The 25,732-nt window shown below is 43.6% G+C and overlaps 1 protein-coding gene across 1 annotated transcript in view; it reads right to left on the bottom strand.

Moving 5' to 3' along the window:
- Positions 1-25,732, bottom strand: part of LOC124723110 (caspase activity and apoptosis inhibitor 1-like) — a 248,694-nt gene that overhangs the window by 75,719 nt on the left and 147,243 nt on the right. The window contains exon 4 of the mRNA XM_047248291.1: positions 14,307-14,391. Coding sequence (XP_047104247.1) covers positions 14,307-14,391 — 85 coding nt within the window. The remainder of the gene's footprint in view (positions 1-14,306; positions 14,392-25,732) is intronic.

The raw sequence follows: 25,732 nt of genomic DNA, 5'->3' as shown, positions 1-25,732 counted from the left end.
CACTACTTCATCCCTCAAAGCTACCCATTCTTCTTCTACTGTATTTATTTCCCCCATTCCTGTCAATTGCTCCCTTATGCTCTCCCTGAATCTCTGTACAACCTCTGGTTCTTTTAGTTTATCCAGGTCCCAGGTCCCATCTCCTTAAATTCCCACCTTTTTGCAGTTTCTTCAGTTTTAATCTACAGGTCATAACCAATAGATTGTGGTCAGAGTCCACATCTGCCCCTGGAAATATCTTACAATTTAAAACCTGGTTCCTAAATCTCTGTCTTACCATTATATAATCTATCTGATACCTTTTAGTATCTCCAGGATTCTTCCAGGTATACAACCTTCTTTTATGATTCTTGAACCAAGTGTTAGCTATGATTAAGTTATGCTCTGTGCAAAATTCTACAAGGCGGCTTCCTCTTTCATTTCTGTCCCCCAATCCATATTCACCTACTATGTTTCCTTCTCTCCCTTTTCCTACACTCGAATTCCAGTCACCCATGACTGTTAAATTTTCGTCTCCCTTCACTACCTGAATAATTTCTTTTATCTCGTCATACATTTCATCAATTTCTTCATCATCTGCAGAGCTAGTTGGCATATAAACTTGTACTACTGTAGTAGGCATGGGCTTTGTGTCTATCTTGGCCACAATAATGCGTTCACTATGCTGTTTGTAGTAGCTTACCCGCATTCCTATTTTCCTATTCATTATTAAACCTACTCCTGCATTACCCCTATTTGATTTTGTGTTTATAACCCTGTAGTCACCTGACCAGAAGTCTTGTTCCTCCTGCCACCGAACTTCACTAATTCCCACTATATCTAACTTCAACCTATCCATTTCCCTTTTTAAATTTTCTAACCTACCTGCCCGATTAAGGGATCTGACATTCCACGCTCCGATCCGTAGAACGCCAGTTTTCTTTCTCCTGATAACGACTTCCTCTTGAGTAGTCCCCGCCCGCAGATCCGAATGGGGGACTATTTTACCTCCGGAATATTTTACCCAAGAGGACACCATCATCATTTAATCATACAGTAAAGCTGCATGTCCTTGGGAAAAATTACGGCTGTAGTTTCCCCTTGCTTTCAGCTGTTCGCAGTACCAGCACAGCAAGGCCGTTTTGATTAATGTTACAAGGCCAGATCAGTCAATCATCCAGACTGTTGCCCCTGCAACTACTGAAAAGGCTGCTGCCCCTCTTCAGGAACCACATGTTTGTCTGGCCTCTCAACAGATACCCCTCCGTTGTGGTTGCACCTACGGTACGGCTATCTGTATCGCTGAGGCACGCAAGCCTCCCCACCAACGGCAAGGTCCATGGTTCATGGGGGGGGGGGACTGACCATATGGTTTTAATTTTATCCTGAGACTTAGCTATTCTATCTGCATACCACATACTTTTTGCCTTCCTAATAACTTTTTTAAGCACCTTACAATACTGTTTGAAATGGGCTATTGCATTTAGATTGTGACTGTTTCTAACGTTTTGATATAATTGCCACTTTGTTCTACAAGATATTCTTATACCTTTAGTCAGCCACCCAGGCTGCCTGTTTGTGCTAGTACCCTGTTTTGAACGTTCTAACGGAAAGCAACTTTCAAAGAGCACGAGAAAAGTCTTGAGGAAAGCATTATATTTATCGTCTACTGTATCAGCACTATAAACATCTTGCCACTCTTGTTCCTTGATAAGGTTTACAAAAGTCTCTACAGCAACTGGATCAGCTTTCCTAAAAAGTTGGTAACTATATTTAACATGTGTTGCAGCACAAAAATCTTTTAGACTTAAAATTTGTGCATCATGATCTGAAAGGCCATTCACCATTTTGCTAACAGAATGCCCTTCTAGTAATGACAAATGAACAAAAATATTGTCTATGGTTGTTCTACTGTTCCCTTGCACTCTCGTTGGAAAGAATACGGTTTGCGTAAGATTATATGAATTAAGGAGGTCTACCAGCATCCTTTTCCTTGCACAATCACTTATACAATTTATATTGAAGTCACCACATATAACTAACTTTTTGTATTTCCTATAAAGTGAACCAAGAACCTCCTCTAGCTTTAGCAAAAATGTTGTGAAATCGGAGTCTGGGGATCTATAAATAACAACAGTAAGAAGTTTAGCTCCACTAAATTTAACCGCACCTACACAACATTCAAACACCTTTTCAGTGCAGTACTTTGAAACATGAATTGACTCAAATGGGATACCGTTTTTCACATACATGGCTACTTCCCCACACCACAAAGAGCTCCTAGAAAAGCTGCCAGCCAACCTGTATCCTGTTAAAGGAAGCCTCTGAATTATCTCCTTATTTAAGAAGTGTTCAGATATACCAATAATTTCAGAGTCAACATCTATAAGCAGTTCACTAACTTTATCTCTAATGCCTTGTATGTTTTGATGAAATATACTAATTCCCTCATTAATCGGATACCTAAGCTTTGTCGAAAGTGGTTTCTTTGTTAGAGAGACTTCCCTTAAGCAGGAATACCTGTCAGCTGACTTCAGTCTAAAAAAGGTACAGCTCTAACATCCCACAACTACCGGAATTTTCCCATGAGTGATCCCACCACCCCCACCTATGCTGTCACCTATAAGCTTTGCCAACCTCCCCTTTCCATACCTGTTGAGGTGAAGGCCATGTCTAGTGAAACCCGTCCTGCTGATAGACTCCACCAACACCACTGAAATGTGACCCATGCTTTCTGTCATCAGCGCACCCCCAAGTTTCATGTTATTACGCCTGATGGCTATATTAAGATGAGGCCGATCGTGACGCTGAAACAGTTCCACAAAATGCACATTCGTGTTGCCAGTCTGAGTGGCTATCTTTTCCAGGTCACCATCTATGTCATACTCCCCATCCCTATCAATACTACACTCCTGGAAAATGAAATAAGAACACCGTGAATTCATTGTCCCAGGAAGGGAAAACGTTATTGACACATTCCTGGGGTCAGATACATCACATGGTCACACTGACAGAACCACAGGCACATAGACACAGGCAACAGAGCATGCACAATGTCGGCACTAGTACAGTGTATATCCACCTTTCGCAGCAATGCAGGCTGCTATTCTCCCATGGAGACGATCATAGAGATGCTGGATGTAGTCCTGTGGAACGGCTTGCCATGCCATTTCCACCTGCGCCTCAGTTGGACCAGCGTTCGTGCTGGACGTGCAGACCGCGTGAGACGACGCTTCATCCAGTCCCAAACATGCTCAATGGGGGACAGATCCGGAGATCTTGCTGGCCAGGGTAGTTGACTTACACCTTCTAGAGCACATTGGGTGGCACGGGATACATGCGGACGTGCATTGTCCTGTTGGAACAGCAAGTTCCCTTGCCGGTCTAGGAATAGTAGAACGATGGGTTCGATGACGGTTTGGATGTACCGTGCACTATTCAGTGTCCCCTCGACGATCACCAGTGGTGTACGGCCAGTGTAGGAGATCGCTCCCCACACCATGATGCTGGGTGTTGGCCCTGTGTGCCTCAGTCGTATGCAGTCCTGATTGTGGCGCTCACCTGCACGGCGCCAAACACGCATACGACCATCATTGGCACCAAGGCAGAAGCGACTCTCATCGCTGAAGACGACACGTCTCCATTCGTCCCTCCATTCACGCCTGTCGCGACACCACTGGAGGCGGGCTGCACGATGTTGGGGCGTGAGCGGAAGACGGCCTAACGGTGTGCGGGACAGTAGCCCAGCTTCATGGAGACGGTTGCGAATGGTCCTCGCCGATACCCCAGGAGCAACAGTGTCCCTAATTTGCTGGGAAGTGGCGGTGCAGTCCCCTACGGCACTGCGTAGGATCCTACGGTCTTGGCGTGCATCCGTGCATCGCTGCGGTCCGGTCCCAGGTCGACGGGCACGTGCACCTTCCGCCGACCACTGGCGACAACATCGATGTACTGTGGAGACCTCACGCCCCACGTGTTGAGCAATTCGGCGGTACGTCCACCTGGCCTCCCGCATGCCCACTATACGCCCTCGCTCAAAGTCCGTCAACTGCACATACGGTTCACGTCCACACTGTCGCGGCATGCTACCAGTGTTAGAGACTGCGATGGAGCTCCGTATGCCATGGGAAACTGGCTGACACTGACGGCAGCGGTGCACAAATGCTGCGCACCTAGCGCCATTCGACGGCCAACACCGCGGTTCCTGGTGTGTCCGCTGTGCCGTGCGTGTGATCATTGCTTGTACAGCCCTCTCGCAGTGTCCGGAGCAAGTATGGTGGGTTTGACACACCGGTGTCAATGTGTTCTTTTTTCCATTTCCAGGAGTGTATTACCAGCCCCACCCACAATCACTACCTGATCCACTTTTGTAAAATCCCTACATAATCCCCCCTATGTTAAAAGTCACCTGAGCCAATCCTGCATTAGGCTTCACAATGCTGGTGACCTGGTACTCACTCCCCAAAACTTCCTGCAACTGCTGGCCTACACCTCTACCATGAGAACTACCTAACAGCAGAACCTTCTTCTTTCTCTTAGACTTTGGAACTGTCCTAGCCACCGTAACTGCTGAGGTCTGCCGCATACTTCCTACATCTACAGCTACTAGAGATTCCTCTCCACTAGACTCTGACAGTTGGTCATATCTATTACAAACACCAATAGTAAAACTATTTGAAAATCTCCTTCTGCTAGCAGATCTCTTGCCAACAGCCAGCTCCCATTCCCCATTCCCCAACCCCCTTCTCCTTCCTCATCCTATCTAGCTCCTCCTGTGCGTTTTTCAACTGCACCTGAAGGGCACAGATCTTATGCTCCTGCTCCTCTATCAACTTACTCTTGCTACATAACCTGCAGTTCCAGGAGAGGATCTCACCAGAATGCCCACTGGCTTCCCCACTACATTCCCCCCAGTGAAAATACTTCGAACAAGTCTCACACCGCAATCCACTACTCACGAACCTACGGCAAAGCCCACACTTCTCACTCATGGTAAAATTTTACAGTTATTGAAACAAGAAAACAACTTTATCTAAGTTCCACTACTACAATAAGAAGATGTTAAAAACTGACTACAATAATCACAACCTTGCTCTACAAGGAAAGTAACTACTATTATTGACAGTATTAATCAACAACAAATGAGAATATAACAAAATACTAACACAGAAAGGAAATCAAACGTCTAATGACAGTAACAAAACTGAAAGCAGTTCGCAAAAATTTCTTCTGAAGTTATTTCACCGGAAAACTCATGGTAAAATTTTACAGTTATTGAAACAAGAAAACAACTTTATCTAAGTTCTTTCACGCCGATCACCTGCCACCCTACCTAAAACCTCTTTCCTCATTACCTTAGCCAGCTTCATCCTAACTCACAACTTCTTCTCTTTCGAAGGCCAGACATACCTACAGTTAAAGGGAACAGGCATGGGTACCAGGGTGGCCCCCTCGTACACCAACCTATTTATGGGTCGCTTAGAGGAAGCCTTTTTGGTTACCCAGGCCTGCCAACCCAAAGTTTGGTACAGATTATTGATGACATCTTCATGATCTGGACTCACAGTGAAGAAGAACTCCAGAATTTCCTCTCCAACCTCAACTCCTTTGGTTCCATCAGATTCACCTGGTCCCACTCCAAATCCCATGCCACTTTCCTCGATGTTGACCATCTGTCCAATGGCCAGCTTCACACATCCGTCCACATCAAACACACCAACAAGCAACAGTACCTCCATTATGACAGCTGCCACCCATTCCATATCAAACGGTCTCTTCCCTACAGCCTAGGTCTTCGTGGCAAACGAATCTGCTCCAGTCCTGAATCCCTGAACCATTACACCAACAACCTGAAAACAGCTTTCGCATCCTGCAACTACCCTCCCGACCAGAGCCACTTCCTCATCCCCCCAAACCCAGAACCTCACACAAAAGAATCCCAAAAGTGCCCCACTTGTGACAGGATACTTTCCGGGACTGGATCAGACTCTGAATGTGGCTCTCCAGCAGGGATACGACTTCCTCAAATCCTGCCCTGAAATGAGATCCATCCTTCACGAAATCCTCCCCACTCCACCAAGAGTATCTTTCCTCTGTCCACCTAACCTTCGTAACCTCTTGGTTCATCCCTATGAAATCGCCAAACCACCTTCGTAACCTCTTGGTTCATCCCTATGAAATCGCCAAACCACCTTCCCTACCCTATGGCTCCTACCCTTGTAACCGCCCCTGGTGTAAAACCTGTCCCATGCACCCTCCCACCACCACCTACTCCACCGAGCGAGGTAGCGCAGTGGTTAGCACACTGGACTCGCATTCGGGAGGACGACGGTTCAATCCCGCATCCGGCCATCCTGATTTAGGTTTTCAGTGATTTCCCTAAATCGCTCCAGGCAAATGATGGGATGGTTCCTCTGAAAGGGCACGGCCGACTTCCTTCCCTGTCCTTCCCTAATCCGATGAGACCGATGACCTTGCTGTTTGGTCTCTTTCCCCCAAAAAACCAACCAACCACCACCTACTCCAGTCCTGTAACCCGGAAGGCGTACACGATCAAAGGCAGAGTCACGTGTGACAGCACCCATGTGATTTACCAACTGCCCTGTGAAGCTTTCTATGTGGGAACGACCAGCAACAAACTGTCCATTCGCATGAACGGACACAGGCAGACAGTGTTTGTTGGTAATGAGGATCACCATGTGGCTAAACATGCCTCGGTGCACGGCCAGCACATCTTGGCACAGTGTTACACCGTCCGGGTTATCTGGATACTTCCCACTGACACCAACCTATCAGAACTCCGGAGATGGGAACTTGCCCTTCAATATATCCTCTCTTCCCGTTACCCACCAGGCCTCAACCTCCGCTAATTTCAAGTTGCCGCCGCTCATACCTCACCTGTCATTCAATAACATCTTTGCCTCTGTACTTCTGCTTCGACTGACATCTCTACCCAAACTCTTTGCCTTTAGATATGTCTGCCTGTGTCTGTTGTGTGTGTGTGTGTGTGTGTGTGTGTGTGTGTGTGTGTGTGTGTGTGTGTGTGTGGGGGGGGGGGGGGGGGGGGGGGCGCTCGATTGTATACCTCTCCTTTTTTCCCACCAAGGTAAGTCTTTCCACTCCCGGGATTGGAATGACTCCTTACCCTCTCCCTTAAAACCCACATACTTTTGCCTTTCCCTCTCCTTCCCTGTTTCCTGATGAAGCAACCGTGGGTTGCGAATGCTTGAAATTTGTGTGTGTGTTTGTGTTTGTTATTGTTAGTGCTTCTATCAATGTACCAATGCTTTCGTTTGGTAAGTTACAGAATCTTTGTTTTTAGATGCATTTTTCCCACATGGAATGTTTCCCTCATGTGTGTGTGTGTGTGTGTGTGTGTGTGTGTGTGTGTGTCTATATATATATATATGTATATATATACACACACACAAATCAATTGGTTCTACTGAGAAATTCATCAATGGAGTGGAAGGAATTGGCCACCAATAAATCCTTTAGGCTTCTCTTAAACTGAATTTCATTGGTTGTTAAGCTTTTTATGGCTGCTGGCAAGTTATTGGAAATGTGTGTTCTTGAATAATGCACTTTTTTTTGTACAAGACTAAGTGACTTTAAATCCTTGTGAAGATTATTCTTATTTCCAGTATTGATTCCATGAATTGAGCTATTGGTTTTAAAAAGTGATATATTTTTAATGACAAATTTCATTAAAGAATAAATATATTGGGAAGCAGTAGTTAGCATCCCTAGTTCCCTAAACAGGCGTCTGCAGGATGTTCTTCAGTTCACCCCACATATAACTCTTACTGCACATTTTTGTGCCTGGAAAATTTTAGCTTGGCTTAATGAATCACCCCAAAAAAATAATCCCATATGACATTATGGAATGATAGTAAGCATAGTATGCCAGCTTTCTCATTTTTATATCCACTATGTCTGACAATTCGAACTGCAAATAGAGATTTGTTAAGATGCTTCAGCAGTTCTGTGGTGTGCTTTTCCCAGTTGAATTTATTATCAAGCTGTAATCCCAAGAATTTAACACTGTCCACTTCTTCTATTTGCTTATCATATGTTAGGCATATACTCGTGGGGACACCCCTTACCAAGTTCTGAACTGCATGTAGTAGTGTGTTTTTTCAAAGTTTAGTGACAAGAAATTGGCTAGGAACCAGTGATTAATGTCCACAAATATTTTATTAGCTGATCTTTCTAAGACTACACTTGATTTGCTATTTATTGCAATGTTTGTATATCGGCAAACAAAACGAACTTGGCATCTGGTAATGTTACTAATGAAAGGTCATTGATATACACAAGAAAAAGTTAGGACCCTAAAATGGAACCTTGTGGGGCCCCACATGTAATTAGTCCCAGTTTGATGATGCCTTGATAGCTTGATTACATGTCTCTTTCCTAATAACACCCTTTGTTTCCTGCCAGAGGTACAAGATTTGAACCATTTTGCAGCATTTCCTGTTACACTATAATATTCTAATTTACTTAAAAGGATATTGTGATTTACACGGTCAAATGCCTTTGGACAGATCACAAAATATACCAGTTGCCTACATTTTCACTGGAAGTGTAGATAGCCTTTTCAATATCAGAACCCTTTAGAAATCCGAACTGTGACTTTGACAGTATGTTATTTGAGATAAGATGGTTATAAAGCCGACTGTACATTACTTTTTCTAAAATTTTTGAGAATGCTGGCAAAAGTGAAATTGGACGGAATTTTGATGCTATTTCTTTATCTCCCTTCTTAAACAGTGGCTTAACTTCAGCATATTTTAACCAGTCAGGAAAATATTCCTCTGATTAACGACAGGTTACACAGATAGCTCAAAATGTTACTTAACTCAGAATCACATTATTTAATTAGCTTTTGTTGATGTTTCATCATATTCACTAGATGTTTTTGATTTTAAAGATTTTATGATGGACATTATTTCTGCTGTAGTAGTGAGGGTCAAATTCATATTATGGAAGTCACTTGAAATGTCTGGTTTGAGGTATTCCATAGCAGCATCTACAAAACCTGACAACTCCGTCTTTTCAGTAATAGTTATGAAATGTCACCAATGTATCATTTACTCTTAATGATATTTTGTCCCTCTTCATGTCTGGTTCTACCGGTCTTCTCCTTCACTATATCCCACATTGTCTTTATTTTGTTATCTGATATGACTATCTTTTCCTTGTAATATATTTGCTTTGATGTCTGTATTACAGTCTTTAATATTTTGCAGTATTTCTTGTAATGTGCTATAGCATCAACATCGGAACTGTTTCGGATTGACAGATACAGTTTTCTTTTGTTTTACAAGATTCCTTGAGCCCCATTACTAAAGAAAGTTGATTGTCAGGACAACCAGCCTCTCTCATTTGTTTGGATGAGTGGCTGTGAGTATTACCAGGTGGTACACCCATCACACTGGGAGGACAGCCATGCAATCATCAGCATGCAGTATATCTTGAGATTGAGTTTTTTTTTTTTTTTTTTTCCTTTTTCTTTGAGGTTTGTCCCATTCTCATGATCTGGACAGCCAAGCCAAGGTCCCCATTCCCCTGTGGCGAACACAATGTTCCACCGCCATGCCAAATGGTGGTTACTGAACTATGCTCAGAACTTACAGTGAGACAAGACTGGTGGCACTTACCAGATCCAGATCAGGAATCCCGAGGTCAACAAGCCCGTAGCCAGCAAACAAATGCTGAGCCCCTGAGGGTAACAGTGTTAATCGAATGCAGTTGAATTAAATCAGGGCAATGCTGCAGTAATCAGATTAGGAAATGAGACGCTGATGGTAGCGGATGAGTTTAGCTATTGGGCAGCAAAATAATTGATAGTGAATGAAGTAGAGAGGATATAAAATGCCGGACTGGCTATAGCAACTAAAGCATTTCTGAAAAGAAGAATTTGTTAACACCTAATGTCAATTTAAAACATTAGGATGTCTTTCTGAAGGGTATTTGTCTGGAGAGGAGGTGTGTACAGAAGTGAAACATGGACAGTAAACATTTCACGCAATAAGAGAGAGAAGCTTTTGAAATTTTGTAGTACATAACAATGCTGAAGCTTTAATGTGAAGATCAGATAATTAAGAGGTACTGAATTGGGAAGAAAATAAATTTATGGCACAATTTGAATAAAAGAAGGGATAGGTTGTTGATGGGGACACTCCTAAGTCATTGTCGTCAATGAATCATCAGTTTTGCAATGGAGGGAGAGAGTGTGTGTGTTGTGTGTGTGTGTGTGTGTGTGGAGGGGTGGGGGAAGAGGAGGAGACTAAGGATTTACTATAGAAGGGAGGTTTAAGTGGACGTAGGTTGCAGTAGTTATGCAGAGCTGAAGAGCCTTGCACAGGGTAGACTAGCATCGAGAGAAAGAATTTTAAATTCTATTTGCAACCGGTTGGCTGGAAATCTGTGACACTGTAATTAATTACGGTTGCTGATCACAGCCATGTTCAAAACATTATTGAGAAATACATCAACCAGCTTTCAGACTGAAGACCACAACAATATTGAAATAATACTTACATTGTATATTCACCATATGATTATATTTCAAATGGCTGGCTCATACTCTGAGGAGACAACAACAAATAGGTTTACACTGCTCTGTAATACTGTTCGGGACCTGTTGGTCCCTCACACTGAAAAAACACACATTGATCCTAACTTTGTATTCAATTTCTCAGGCATATCAGCAATCCTACCTGATATTATTTATTCATGTAGATAAGTTCTGAAATTGTGCCATTAGTTCAAGGAATGGAGTTCTAGTAAGTCATTTTTAAATAGAGCTTCTATTGTCTGTTTTTGAAAGAAGTCTATGGCTGAGTCATTTACAATTCTTTCCAAAAAACTAAGCACATACAACTTTTAACATTACTACAGTCTCTTTAAAAAAAAAGTTACACAAAACGAAGTTTGTTTTTCAAAATAAATTTTCTGTGTGCCCATAAAAAACAAAAATCTCATCTCATTTTCATAAAAGTTTCACTTCTGCCACATGGCAATTTACTACCAAACTAGAAACATTTTTCACAATTTTTTAAGTGCAAGGTGGCTGACATATATTACAAAGTCTCACTGTAATTCCTACGAAAATCTTAAAAAGAACTTTTGTCATCACAACTTTCAAATGCAGATGCACTCTTACTAGTGAAGTAGGAAGATAGCTTCCATTGTGAGCTTAGAGTGACACATGCTGTCAGATTCTATGAAGTTCAATTACCAGGTAACAGGTAATAATCAAAGTTTAAACCTCACACATCTCCTATAGCAAATATATTGAACACATCACCTGAGGCATTTGCCACACTAGCGATATGTACTCTGCCTCTCTACACACACAACAATTTTCTGCTGGTGGCTGACTAAAATTACATAGGTTACAGCTTCTAAGGTCCCAACATATGTCAGCCAGTTCTTTCAAAATTGGTTACAGCTGACTGACCTCAGAACATCAAAACTGTATCACTTCCCATCACACAGAAGCTATCAGCATGAGACCACAAAAATACTGTCCTTGCATGAAACTGATTGCAGTGAACCATGGCAAAATAACTTTGAAAACTTATAAACTTTCGCTATACATGTTGTTGGTGTGGTCTTCAGTCCTGAGACTGGTTTGATGCAGCTCTCCATGCTACTCTATCCTGTGCACGCTCCTTCATCTCCCAGTACTTACTGCAACCTACGTCCTTCTGAATCTGCTTAATGTATTCATCTCTTGGTCTCCCCCTATGATTTTTACCCTCCACACTGCCCTCCAATGCTAAATTTGTGATCCCTTGATGCCTCAGGACATGTCCTACCAACCGGTCCCTCCTTCTTGTCAAGTTGTGCCACAAACTTCTCTTCTCCCCAATTCTATTCAATACCTCCTCATTAGTTATGTGATCTACCCATCTAATCTTCAGCATTCTTCTGTAGCACCACATTTCGAAAGCTTCTATTCTCTTCTTGTCCAAACTATTTAACGTCCATGTTTCACTTCCATACATGGCTACACTCCATACAAATACCCTTCAGAAACGACTTCCTGACACTTAAATCTATACTCGATGTTAACAAATTTCTGTTCTCGCTATACATAGTTACTCAAAAAAAACAAAAACAACAAGAAACCACTTTGTCTCCAAATTTAGCTTGACATTTCTACAAATTAACACAGGATGGGTATTATTTTATGGTCTCTATTGATGTTATTAGTTTACTGTACTGAACTGAATCTGTAATTCTATAAAAATGATTGAAAAACACTAATAATTAGTGCACATCTAATCTGAGACCAATATGGTTTTCAGGAAGTTGTTTTTAGACAGACACAGATCTTATTCCATAGTTGCAAAACTTTCCACCTCCTATATACACTGCCGAGGAAAAAAAGTATACCTGCAAAGACGACATCGATTTTCTTCCGATGACGGCATACCTGTATGCCTCCTGAGGTATGGTAGATGTACCGATAACGGCTTCAACATTGTCCTCCTGTCGAATAGCACAGTGGCATAGTTACTCCAGAGTGCCATCTGTGTTCTACCTTTAACAGCGAATGCTCACAAACAGAAGGTTGCAAGCATGTGAAGCAAGCAGCCAACCATCCCATGGAAAATGCACTCTTGCTTTCTACAGCCAACTGAGCGAGTTTGAAAGGGGTCAATTGTGGCCTTCCGAGCAGAGGGTGGTCCCTTTTGCAGAACTGTCACACAAGTTGGATAAGCTATGTCAGTTGTGCAATGATGCTGGTATCACTGGTCACATTAACTTTCTCAACAGCCCTAGACAAGGCTATGGATGTCCACACAGCACACTAACCAGGGGCTCGGTACATGCTGAATGTTATTAGACCCGTTCTTTTGCCACTCTTTTAACAGGAAGGTGACGTGTAGTTCCAACAGGATAATGCTCACCCACGCACAGGCCACGAAACTCAATGTGCTTTGCAAGATGTACAGGATCTTCCCTGGCCATCTCAATCTCCAGACTTGTCTCAAAGTCAAACATAAGTGGGATATAATTGGATGAGAAGTGACTCATGCAGACTCATGAACCAACATCTCTTACAGAACTACGTGACCTGGTCAAGCAGGCTTGAACAACACACTCCAGAGACAGTATTTGCCATCTGGACGATTGACTGGATGCCAGAGTTAGCACCTGCATTGTTACCCATAGAGGCTACGCCACGTACTAATATGGATGTTCAGCACTGGTCGATACCCGGGGTACCTCAGAACCACTTGTGCTACCTGATCTGTAAATGTAATTCATTTTTATGTACTCCATAAATCATTAGCGAATTGTAAACCTGTAAAAAGGGTGTCCTAAGTCTTTTCTGGCAGTGTATTTCAAACAATACTGATAACTACTAATTTCACTGCTTAACAACTGAATACAGAAAACAGTACTGTCTCTACTGATTTAATCAATTAATCCAATTTTTGGGATGAAACAATTTTGCAATGAAATTGTGTAATTCTACTATGTCCTCTGCAGTGGCCAAACAATGGAAGAAATTATTGGTTACAATACAGTGGAGATTGGAGATTCACTTCACGACTTTCGTCTGAGACGATTTACGTATCCAGAACTTAATTATTGATATGTGTAACAAATCACTAATATATTCATTTTGCACCTCTAAAGCTGATGATTCATTTATCTAGTTGCTATTGTACAGAATACAGCATCTGAAAGTCCTTGCATTCAATTCTTGCAGAATAAAGTTATTACAGCTTTTAATAATGTTTGATTATAAAAAAAAATTGTTAAGTTTTATGTAATTATTCACAATATGTACTGAACTCTACTATTTACATACTCATATACTCTCCATGGACGCATAGTTTTGTCAGCAGAAAAATTATTCACATAGTCTTTTTCTTTTACATCACAGCCCCCTTTAGTTACTTATAACAGGAAGGAGTCAGAAATAGTATTTGTAACAAACGTTCTTAAATATTTGTCATTACTGTAGGAGAAAATGATGTATGAAGCTGTTTGGGATGAGGTCAGATCATTATATTCAACTAAGACAACATTCCAATAGAAAAGTCAATTATGAGATGTTATAAGTCTCATTTCTGGCAAAATACCTTCACAAAATGATATTATCAATAGATCTATAGATTAACAACACTTTACTAATATTTTGAATACAAGAATTGTGAAATTAAGTGCAACCAATATGATTTTTGGGTGTTTCAAAAGCGAAGGGTGTGTTAAAGCAGAGATTGTATTTTTATGCAGTGACAGCAGCAAAACAACAGTCAAGTACTGTTTACAAACTTTCATATAAATATCTTACTAACCTTCCAAAATTGACTTTAAAGCTTCATCTGTAAGACTACAAAGCTCTTCATAGCAGATTATCTTCAATTCATCAAGTGTAGCATCCTGAAGAGAAGAAGATATAAAAAACTATTTCAATAGTGAATTTAAGAGATGACACAAATAAAAAGATATTAAGATAGCATCCAAGGGAAATGTGATAATTGTTGGTTAACAAGAGAATGACTTAGTCATAGTCATTACTCCTACACAAATATCAAGAAATACTTAAGGAAAAAATTTAAAAATGTCACTTGCAAAGGTGCACCAGATTTTCCAGCTATCACATATGAATAATTACTGTAGATACATCATAACGCAAAGAAATTATTCACAACTACAGAAATCTTTTCTAAATCTATGGAAATTCACTGATTCACATTTATCAAAAAGCAAATATGAATTAATACAATATGCTGGATTGACTATGTATGTATGAAGCAAACGCTGGAATTCCAATCCGTGCTGTGGCATATGGCCCCTTTTCCCTTTACCACCACCAAAATACTAACCGCAAAATAACCTCATGAAAAAACTAGCTTATTGAAGGTAACAATAACTTGGAACACCTGCTGCTGGAATAGAAGGTAGTGGATTGGATTGGAGTGGAGTGGAGTGACAAGTAAGAACATCTTCAGAAGTTTAAATTAGTGTGCAGTGTGTCAACAAAATAGCATAGCTAAGTGTCTACCCTTTTTGCCATGTGTAACACTGGGCACAAGGCAGATGTACAGTGTGTAAACTTTTAGATGGCAGACCTCTCCCTAGTCCTGAATCGGTGGAAGTCGGTAAACGTCGGGAGGCATCGGTAGGCACACAGTTTCGACTGCTGCCAACATTACGTAGCTGACGGTGTTGTACAAGGTAGCCATTGTCGTCGGCTTCATTATTGTTTTGCGCTGTACTGTTCTGCATGTTTTTATTGTGCAGTTGTGCTAAACATTATTAAAATGAGTGAAGAGGCAGTTGCTGGCCCATCTCGGGAGTCGCCAACATCCCCTACTGGTAGGCCTAGAAGGAAACCAGTATTACGTAGCGATGCTCGCAAAATTATATTGCGTGTGATTGAATGCTGCGAAAGGGAAAGGGAGCAGAAAAAATTGCTTCACCCCATTTACAAATCTTCAGTGAGAGCTGCTACATACACAGGACAAAGCATGCGTAGCATTGGAAGATTGAAACAATTTTCCAAGAAACATCCTGGCGTATCACCACAAACGCCTGGCAAAAAAAGGAGAGTTTCCATTTCAGATATATAGATTTTAATGTACATGATGATTTCAGTTTCGTTTACGAACAACATTTAAAGCGAGTTTTACTTCCAAGCCTTTCGTTTGCTTTCGTGTAAGCATGAGGTGCAATTTGTAGTGCCAGCACTGCAACTGGTAGGCGTGCCTCAACCCCCCCCCCCCCCCCCCACACACACACACCAACGGCTCCTCTCCCTTCGCCAGCCAATGCTTGCTTCCTCCTCTCCCCACACTCCCCTCACACGTCTGCCATCTTACAGTTAACACACTGTAGTAGTAGTAGTAGTAGTAGTAGTAGTAGCAGTAGTAGTAGTAGTAGTAGTATTAGCAGCTTTATTCATCCGTATATCTCTTTTTATAAGGATATAGGACATGTCAAAGCATTTTTCATAACACTACACACACACACACACACACACACACACACACACACACACACACACACTGGTCATCTCTGGGCCATTTTCTGTATTCCCATTTGCTATCCTGAAAAAACTGAGTCAGCATCCCTCTATAATGTGTGAAGTGTTGAGCTCAAAAAGAGGAAGAGGTTGTTAGTATTTCTACAATGCATAGCTTGGGCGTAAGTTTTTCTAGAAAAGGAAAAAAGAAGGAAAAAACAAAGTAAAGTTGTTATGTGGAATGTTGGATATTTTTATACTCATATATTATTAACACTACTGGCCATTAAAATTGCTACACCACCGAAGATGACATGCTACAGACCCCGAAATTTAACCGACAGGATGATGATGATGATTAGAGTTTTAGGGCGCACAACAGCGAGGTTATCAGCGCCCGTTCCCAAAAGTTCAATTCAGAGCCGAATCGTGAGAGAAGTGGTATTGTTCAAATTGCAAGATTGGACACAGCACATCAAAACAGGGAGAGAAAACTAAAAATAAAATAGCAGTACAAACAGGGAAAAATAAGTAACGGTGGCCTGAGTGACCACTTACAAATAATGGGTGACCAAACCACTGGACAGCACATTAAGACTTCAATCCCAATATTTTGGGAAGAAGGCCAGACAACACACAAAAACGTAAAACTCTAGTGACACTCGCCTCATTATTAGTTAAAAGAGAGGGTAGGTCCGGTGGGAAACTGAAATCTTCCCTCAAACCTGCATATAAAACCACACCTCAGTTAAAATATGCCGTATCGACAGCTGTGCCCCACATGTCTGACACGTTGGTGGCTCCTCACGACGTAACAGAAAACCATGAGTCAAAGGACAATGTCCCTATTCTAAGCCGTGTAAGGGGCGACTTCCTCAGCGCGTCGTTGTCGGAAGGAGGTGAGCCACGGTCGGACAGAATCCTTCACCGCTCGCAACTTATTATCCCCTCACGTCAGCCACTGAGCCTCCCCACCAACGCATGACCTTCCGAGTCACGAAAGACATAATGGCCTGCAGGGGGACGGAACAGCGAGCAGGAGGTGGGATGGAGCAAGCCTCCTTGGCAGCCGCATCTGCAAGTTCATTTCCAGGAATCCCTACGTGCCCTGGAACCCAGCAGAAAATCACATCCTTACCCTGCTGTTGCAAGAGCAGGAGTGCGTCCTGCACCTCTTGCACCATCCGATCTGCAGGGTACATTTGTTGAAGAGCGTGTAGAGCACTTTGGGAATCGGAGCAGATAATGAATTTCGTGCCACGATGTCGGCGCATATGCTCTAATGCGTGCAGAATGGCAAACAGTTCTGCGTAGTAAACTGAGAACTGCTCTGGGAGCCCTATCCGATGGACAGTATGGGGAAACACAGCAGAGCAGCCCATAAAATCCCCCTGTTTAGAACCATCCGTGTAAACAGGAGTAAAATCGGAATGGCGTTCTAAAATCTCAGTAAGTTTAATTTTAAAAAGGTGGTCCGGGGTACAAATACTTCCTGTAAGCAGCCAGATCAAGAAGTAATCTTGGCCTTTGTAGTCGCCAGGGAGATCCCCTACTCCATCCCTGGTGGAGGACCTTAATGCCCTCCAGGTGTACCGACTCGAGACTCTCCCTTTGCACGGATTGCCAAACGGGCTTTGTCGCTGCCGGACGGTGGCGGAAGAGACGTGCCAGTGCCGGCTGGGAAAAAGTGTCGGACGCCAATGAAAGAGGAGTGGACCTGGTCCTGTACGCGTGCCGTACCACGAGGAGAAGACGCCGAATGGACAGCGGAGGCTCTCCCGCCTCGACACACAGACTAGCAACCGGACTCGAGCGATAAGCCCCCTGTTGAAAGCCTAATACCCTCATGGTGAATCACATCCAACATTTTGAGGTAGGAAGGTCTTGCAGAGCCATAAGCTTGACATCCGTATTCCAGTCGAGGTCGCACAAAGGCCTTATAAAGTTGGAGCAGACGTGCCCTGTCAGCGCCCCAGGATCTATGACTGACGCATCTAAGGACGTTTAAAGCCTTGAAACAGCGGACCTTTAGATCCTTTAAGTGTGGCAACCATGTGAGCTTCTCATCAAAAATAAGCCCGAGATATTTCACGTTTTCCATAAAGGGGAGAACAGTGTCTCCTAGTTTTAAAACAGGGAGGTTAAAAAGAGAACGGGAACGGTTAAAATCTACACAAATGGTCTTCTCCAAAGAGAATTTAAAGCCCGTGGTCTTAGACCACTTCTCCAATCGCACGAGTGTCAGCTGTAATTGGCGTGTAGCAGCTGTGACGGAGGAAGACGCACAGAAAATGGAGAAATCGTCCACAAACAAGGAGCACTGCACGGGCCGGCGCACCGTGGACGCAATACTATTGATGGCAATTGCGAAAGCTGTCACACTGAGGACACTTCCTTGAGGGACACCGTTCTCCTGCTTAAAACGGTCAGACAGGACATTCCCAACCTTATACATAAAATACCTGTCTGACAGAAAGGATCGGATGAGTGTGGGTAAACGCCCACGGAAACCCCACTCATAAAGCTGCCGCAAAATGGTATGCCTCCAGGTAGTATCGTACGCCTTCTCCAGGTCGAAGAAAACCCCGATAAGGTGTTGCTTACGGAGGAAAGCATCTTGTATTGCTGTTTCGAGTAGGATCAGGTTATCTAGGGTGGAATGATACCTCCTGAATCCACACTGGCAGCGGGTAAGTAAGGATCTAGATTCGAGAACCCACACCAGGCGCCTATTGACCATACGCTCAAATGTCTTTCCGACGCAGCTCGTGAGACTAATGCTACGGTAGCTGCTGGGTTCGGTCCGATCCTTCCCTGGTTTTAAAAGCGGAATTAAAATCGATTCTTTCCACGAACTAGGAAAGTCGCCGGTCTTCCAGATTTCATTAAAAAGTTGAAGGAGGACTTCCTTTGACCGCAGATCCAACTGCTGCAGCATGCTATACGATATCAGGTCTGGACCAGGTGCGGTATCCCGAGATATGGACAGTGCAGAGTCCAACTCCCACAAAGAGAAAGGCTGGTTGTATTCCTCAGTGTTCTGTGAACGGAAATCAAAACCAGCCCTCTCCTGTGTACCCCGATAGCGCAGAAATTCGGGGTCCTGGCTAGAATCGGCCGTAATAGTTTGAAAAGATTCTGCCAACGCCCGGGCGATGTCTCTCGGAGATGTTAGGAGACACCCCCGCTCACGTATAGCGGCTAGTGGCGGTCGAGAGTATCGCCTTGAGATCCTCCTAATGGCTTCCCATACTTTGCTTGAAGATGTGGACCTATTGATGGAGTGCAGGAACTCACGCCAAGACCTCCGTTTACTCTCCTGAACGATTTTCCTCGCCCGCGCCCGTGCTATCCGGAAAGTTGTCAGATGCGCAGCAGTGGGGCACCGACGGAATCTCCTCAAAGCCGCCCGCCTGTCTCTGATGGCGGTACGACAGTCGTCATTCCACCAAGGGACAGGCTGCCTCGCAGGTGTTCCCTTTGACTTTGGTATGGATACATCAGCGGCATGGTGCATCACAGCCGTAATGTGATCCACCCAATCCTGGACGCCTTCACACCGTTCAAAAACAGCCAACTGCCGGTAGAGCGTCCAGTTTCCCTTCCGGAACAACCATTTCGGCGGCTGTGCGACACGACCCATTTCAACTGGCAGATGGAGCCAGATAGGGTAATGGTCGCTGCCATGAAGGTCGTCGTCGACGACCCACTGAGCAATGTCCGCAAGCACAGGCGAACAAATAGAGAGGTCTATGGCAGAAGACGAACCTGAAGCGGTGCTAAAATGCGTGGCCTGACCTGTGTTCAGCAGTATGACGTCGGAAGTACTGAGCAACTGCTCAATCATCTGGCCTCTGGGGCAGGTTTTGTTGGAACCCCATAATGCATTATGAGCATTAAAGTCTCCTAAAAGGAGAAAGGGACGGGGTAGCTGAGCAATGAGCCGTGCGAGGGCTTCACTGTCAATGAGCTCAGCGGGTGGTAAATAGACGGAGCACACTGTAACATGAACCTGGGCCAGGATCCGAGCTGCAACCGCTTGTAGCGTCGTGGTTAAGGGCACAGGTGAGGAGTGGAATGTGTCCTTAATGAACACTGCCACCCCACCCTGAGCCCTATTACCAGTCAGGTCGTCTTGCCTGTACATGCGATATCCCGTAAGCACAGGCGTGTCAGTCTCTTTAAAATGGGTCTCTTGCAAAGAGATGCAAATGGGGTTTGCCTGTACTAACAGCCGCAATTCTGCAAGGCGAGGTCTGACTCCATTCAGATTCCACTGAAGTATGGGAGCCATATCAACGTTTCGGTTTAGATTTCCCCCTGTCTTTGTGCCGCGCTGGTGAGGCACTTGTAGAGCGAGTGGCAGCAGAGGGGCTGCCAGGTTCTGGGGAAGAGGTATCAAAATCCATGACGATGTCCTCCTCATCAGTCAGGGATGCCATGACGACATCCGATGGTGCCTTTGGCAGGCGTGACGTCAAACGCCGTGCCCCTTTCCCTGGTCCCGTTTTCTTTGTGGAAGCTGGGGATGCGGGAAGTGGAGAGGCACTCTGTTTCTGGAGGGCCTTCGAAGGTTTCACTGGAGCCGTCTCTGCAATAGCGGTGGGTGCAGGCGGAGCAGCCTGAATAGCGATATCGTTAGTGGGAGTGCTCTGGCAGGTACAAACACAGGTACAGGTATTGGAGGAGGATACTGCGACGCTGGACATGGTCTGCGTCGAAGCGTCGACTCGCGACGCACGGTTGTGCACCAAGGAGGCATAGGACGTGGCGAAGACAGTGGGTTTTGTAGCCCTGTACTCTTTTTTGGCTTCCACATAAGGTAGCCTCTTTGTCACCTTGATCTCCTGAATTTTTCGTTCTTCCGCAAAGACGGGGCAGTCTCTGCTCCAGACGGGATGGCTCCCAGAGCAGTTTATACACAGCGCTGGAGATGTGCAGTTGGTCCCAGCTTCATGAGCTGCCTTGCCACAGATACCGCAGGTTGGTTCACCCCCACAACTCATTGTCGTATGGCCAAATCGCTGACATTTGAAACAGCGCATAGGGTTAGGTATATAAGGCCGAACCCTAAGTCTGAGGAAACCAGCCAGAACGTATTCAGGTAAGACAGGCGAATTGAAAGTCACAATGAAAGTGGCAGATTTCTCCGTGACGCCATTATTTCTACGTGTCCTTTGTTCCACGTCTACAATCCCCTGTGTTGCCCATTCTTGCTTCAGCTCGTCGACATCGATATCCATTAAATCACGGCAGGTGACAACGCCTTTACTGGAGTTGAGGGAATTGTGCAACTCGACAGTGATATCATACTCGCCTAACTTGGGTGACTTCCGAAGCAGCTCCACTTGCGATGCCCTAGTAGTCTCAACTAACAGGGTACCATTCCTCAGGCGTTTGATAGATTTCAGTGTACCTGCGAGTCCTTCTAAACCTTTATGTATGTAGAAAGGAGACACTTTTTCAAATGAGCCCTCCTTCCTCTTAATCACGATGAAAACATTGTCATTTACGACTCCATGAGCCCTGTTACTCTTTTCCATATGCATATCTGGAGGACTAGCCTCCCTCATGCGCTTGACTGATTGCGAAGTTGGTGAAGGGAAATACGTGGTTGCCATGTGCGTCCCACGAGCAGCTAGGGAACGAAACGTCAGCCCAGACAGAGCCCCCGCATGCCTGGGTAAGCCTTATACAACTGAGGTGCGGCAGGTTCCCCAGAGGTTGCCCGCTATCGACTGTTCCACCTCAACAGCCATGCATCTCATCAGCGCGCAGCACACCTTGAGATTGAGGGGTTTTTTATAGAGGTTTATTCCATCCTCACGATCCGGGCGGTCAAGCCAAGATCCCCATTCCCTGAGACACACAACGTTCCACCGCCGCGCCGCACGGTGGTCGCTGAAGCATGCTCAGAGGTTACGGTGACAGGGGACGGGCGGCGCTTACCAGTCCCCAGCTCAGGAACCCCGGGGTCGCCAAGCCCGTACCCAGCACATAAATGCTGAGTCCCCTGAGGGGCCCGACAGGAAGAAGATGCTGTGATATGCAAATGATTAGATTTTCAGAGCATTCACACAAGGTTGGCGCCGGTGGCGACACCTACAATGTGGTGACATGAGGAAAGTTTCCAACCGATTTCTCATACACAAACAGCAGTTGACTGGCATTGCCTAGTGAAAAGTTGTTGTGATGCCTCGTGTAAGGAGGAGAAATGCATAACATCACGTTTTCCGACTTTGATAAAGGGCGGATTATAGCCTATCGCGATTACGGTTTATCGTAACGCGACACCCGCTGCTCGTGTTCGTAGAGATCCAATGACTGTTAGCAGAATATGGAATTGGTGGGTTCAGGAGGGTAGAACGCCATGCTTGATCCCAATGGCTCATATCACTAGCAGTCTAGATGACAGGCATCTTATCCACGAGGTGGGGGCTGTAATGGATCGTCCAGCCACGTCTCGATCCCTGAGTCAACATATGGGGACGTTTGCAAGACAACCACCATCTGCACGAACAGTTCAACAATGCTTGCAGCAGCATGGACTATCAGCTTCGAGACCATGGCTGCGGTTACCCTTGACGCTGCATCACAGACAGGAGCGCCTGCGATGGTGTACTCAATGACGAACCTGGGTGCACGAATGGCAAAACATCATTGTTTCGGATGAATCCAGGTCCTGTTTACAGCATCATGATGGTCGCATCCGTGTTTGGCAACATCATGGTGAACACACATTCGAAGCGTGTTTTTGTCATCGCCATACTGGCGTATCACCCGGCGTGATGGTGTGGGGTGCCATTGGTTACACGTCTCTGTCACCTCTTGTTCGCATTGACGGCACTTTGAACAGTGGATGTTACATTTCAGGTGTGTTACAACCCGTGGCTCTACCCTTCGTTCGATCCCTGTGAAACCCTACATTTCAGCAGGATAATGCACAACCGCATGTTGCAGGTCCTGTACGGGCCTTTCTAGATACAGAAAATGTTCGACTGCTGCCCTGGTCAGCACATTCTCCAGATATCTCACCAACTGAAAACTTCTGGTCAATGGTAGCCGAGCAACCAGCTCATCACAATACGCCAGTCGCTACTCTTGATGAACTGTGGGATCGTGTTGAAGCTGCATGGGCAGCTGTACCTGTACACGCCATCCAAGCTCTGTTTGACTCAATGCCCAGGCATATCAAAGCCGTTATTACGGCCAGAGGTGGTGGTTCTGGGTACTGATTTCTCAGGATCTCTGCACCCAAATTGCGTGAAAACGTAATCGCATGTCAGTTCTAGTATAACATATTTGTCCAATGAATACCCGTTTATCATCTGCATTTCTTCTTGGTGTAGCAATTTTAATGGCCAGTAGTGTATTTTTTTTTTTTTTTTTTTTTTTATTTCCCCCCCCCCCCCCCCCCAAAACCCCCAACTCTGTTTTATCCAAGTAATCCTTCAATGTATAAAATGTATCGCATAACAGGGAATTTTTTAGCTGCCTTTTTAAATAAGTGTATTTTTGCAATTTCTTTTCTCTCTATTGGTAATTTATTGTACAGTTTTATTCCTTGGTAAAAAATGCTGTTTTGAGTTTTAGGTTTATTTTTTCTTAGCAAATGTAAGTTGAGTCTAGCTCTTGTTCCTTGATCATGGACAGAACTGTCTGTGCAGTAATTACCAATGTTAGTTTTGATGTGTACAACTGACTGGTAAATGTATTCACAAGCAGCAGTTGAAATCCACAGAGTTTTGACCACATCTTTACAATGAGCTTGACCTACCGTTTTTGGTTATGATTCTTATGGCTCCTTTCTGTAGTTTGAAAATTGTGTTCATATTTCGTGCATGTGTTCTGCAAAAGAGAATGACATAGCTAAGAACTGAGTGTACATATGAATAGTACGTAACTAAAAGACACTGCATGTTACACACTGATGATAGGATTCTAAGGGCATAACATGCTGATGACATTCTGTTTGCAAGTTCCTTTGTGTGTTCACACCACTTCAACTGAGAATCAATATTCATTCCTAGAAATTTTGCATGTCTTACACGGTTAATAGAGGTGCCATCTACATTCAATTTAACATTGTCATTTTCCCTCTTCAAACTGAAATTCATGCCATTAGTTTTCTTTATATTCAATTTCACTTTATTGCTTATTGACCAGTCACAAACTACCTTCAGAGCTTCATTTGCTTTCTCTGCAATGAGTTCTCTTATTTTCTCAGTGACCATAATATTGCTGTCACCAGTGAAGAGAATTTTTTCACCATGAGTAACACTACTGGGAAAGTCATTGGTGTGTATCAGGAACACTATTGGTCCTAATATGCTACCTTGCGGAACTCCTATATTAATGTATTTTGGTTCTGATAAGTGTCTTACTAAATGTTAGATCTATTTGTAGTATGTGTTATCTCTACTCTTTGTACCCTACCTGCTAGGTATAATCGAAACCAGTCATTAGCTACCCCTCTTATTCCCAATGCTTCTAATTTATTTAATAGAATCTTGTGGTCAACTGTATCAAAGGCCTTATTAAGACCCAAAAATATGCCTGTGACACACTCATCTTTGTCAAGAGCATCAAGTACAGCCTTTGTGAACTCTACTATGGCTGACTCCATATTTTTGCCACTTCGGAAACCAAACTGTGATTCGTTTAAAAGGTTGTATTTATTCAAGTAATTCATTAATTTGCCTTTCATAATTGCTTCTATTATTTCTGAGAATGGTGACAGCATGGTAATGGGCCGGTAATTTTCTACATCTTCTGCATTATCTTTCTTAAGCAATGGTACAACTCTTGCCTGTTTTAACTGTTCGGGAAATGTCCCTGATGCAAAGGATTCATTTATTACATTTGTTAAGGGGCCTTGTATTATCTCTACGCATTGTTTTAGCACACACAATGGTACTTCATCTAAGACTACTGACTTTATTTTTTAGTTTTTGAACAGTTTGCTTCATTCTCTGTGGTTGGAAATAACATCACTGTATTTAGTGCAACATTATTTACAGGTGTTATATTTGTTTGGGAGAATTTTTGTTGTAACTTCTCTGTAATACTTTAAAAATATTCATTTACGTAGTTTGCTAAGTGTTGTGGATCATTTATTACCCTAGCCCCCTCCCTTAGCAGTATGTTATTCAGCGTTCCTTTGCCTCTCCCCATTTCCTTTTTTATAACATCCCAGACTGCTTTGCTTTTATTCTCTTCATTATATATTATTTTGTAATTAAATGACATTTTTGCAGCAATCAGCACCTTCCTATAGATCTTTTTGTATCCATGATACAAATTTAAGAATTCTGGATTATTGCAGCTTTTTCATGGAACTGAAGTGTAAGAGTGTGGGAGGACTTCTTAATACCTGCAGTTATTGACCTGTTTTTGTGAGATGCTGATGTAGACATGCATACTTTTGGAAATGCCTTTTCAAAGTTCAATTTAAATAATGTGGAGAATTTAGAGAATTTCACATTCACATTGGTTTCCCTATACACTTTATCATAGCGTTGTTTTGCAAGTTCCTTTGAAAAATCTTTTATTTTGATTTCTGATAGATGTGGTTTCTAGGCTTGTAGTTTAAGGAATGATCCGATGCCTGATTTTACTGTTGTTATTTGACAGGGATGGTATGATAGTCTGAGATCTTTTACAGCTACATCACATTTTTTCCTGTCTATATTTGTGGTCACATGGTCAATTACTGATGCAGTAATCCTTGTTGCACTATTGACCAATAGGGACATA

This window comes from Schistocerca piceifrons, chromosome X (genome assembly GCF_021461385.2).
Source record: "Schistocerca piceifrons isolate TAMUIC-IGC-003096 chromosome X, iqSchPice1.1, whole genome shotgun sequence".
NCBI lineage: Eukaryota > Metazoa > Arthropoda > Insecta > Orthoptera > Acrididae > Schistocerca > Schistocerca piceifrons.
This window is presented reverse-complemented; position numbering and strand designations above follow the sequence as displayed.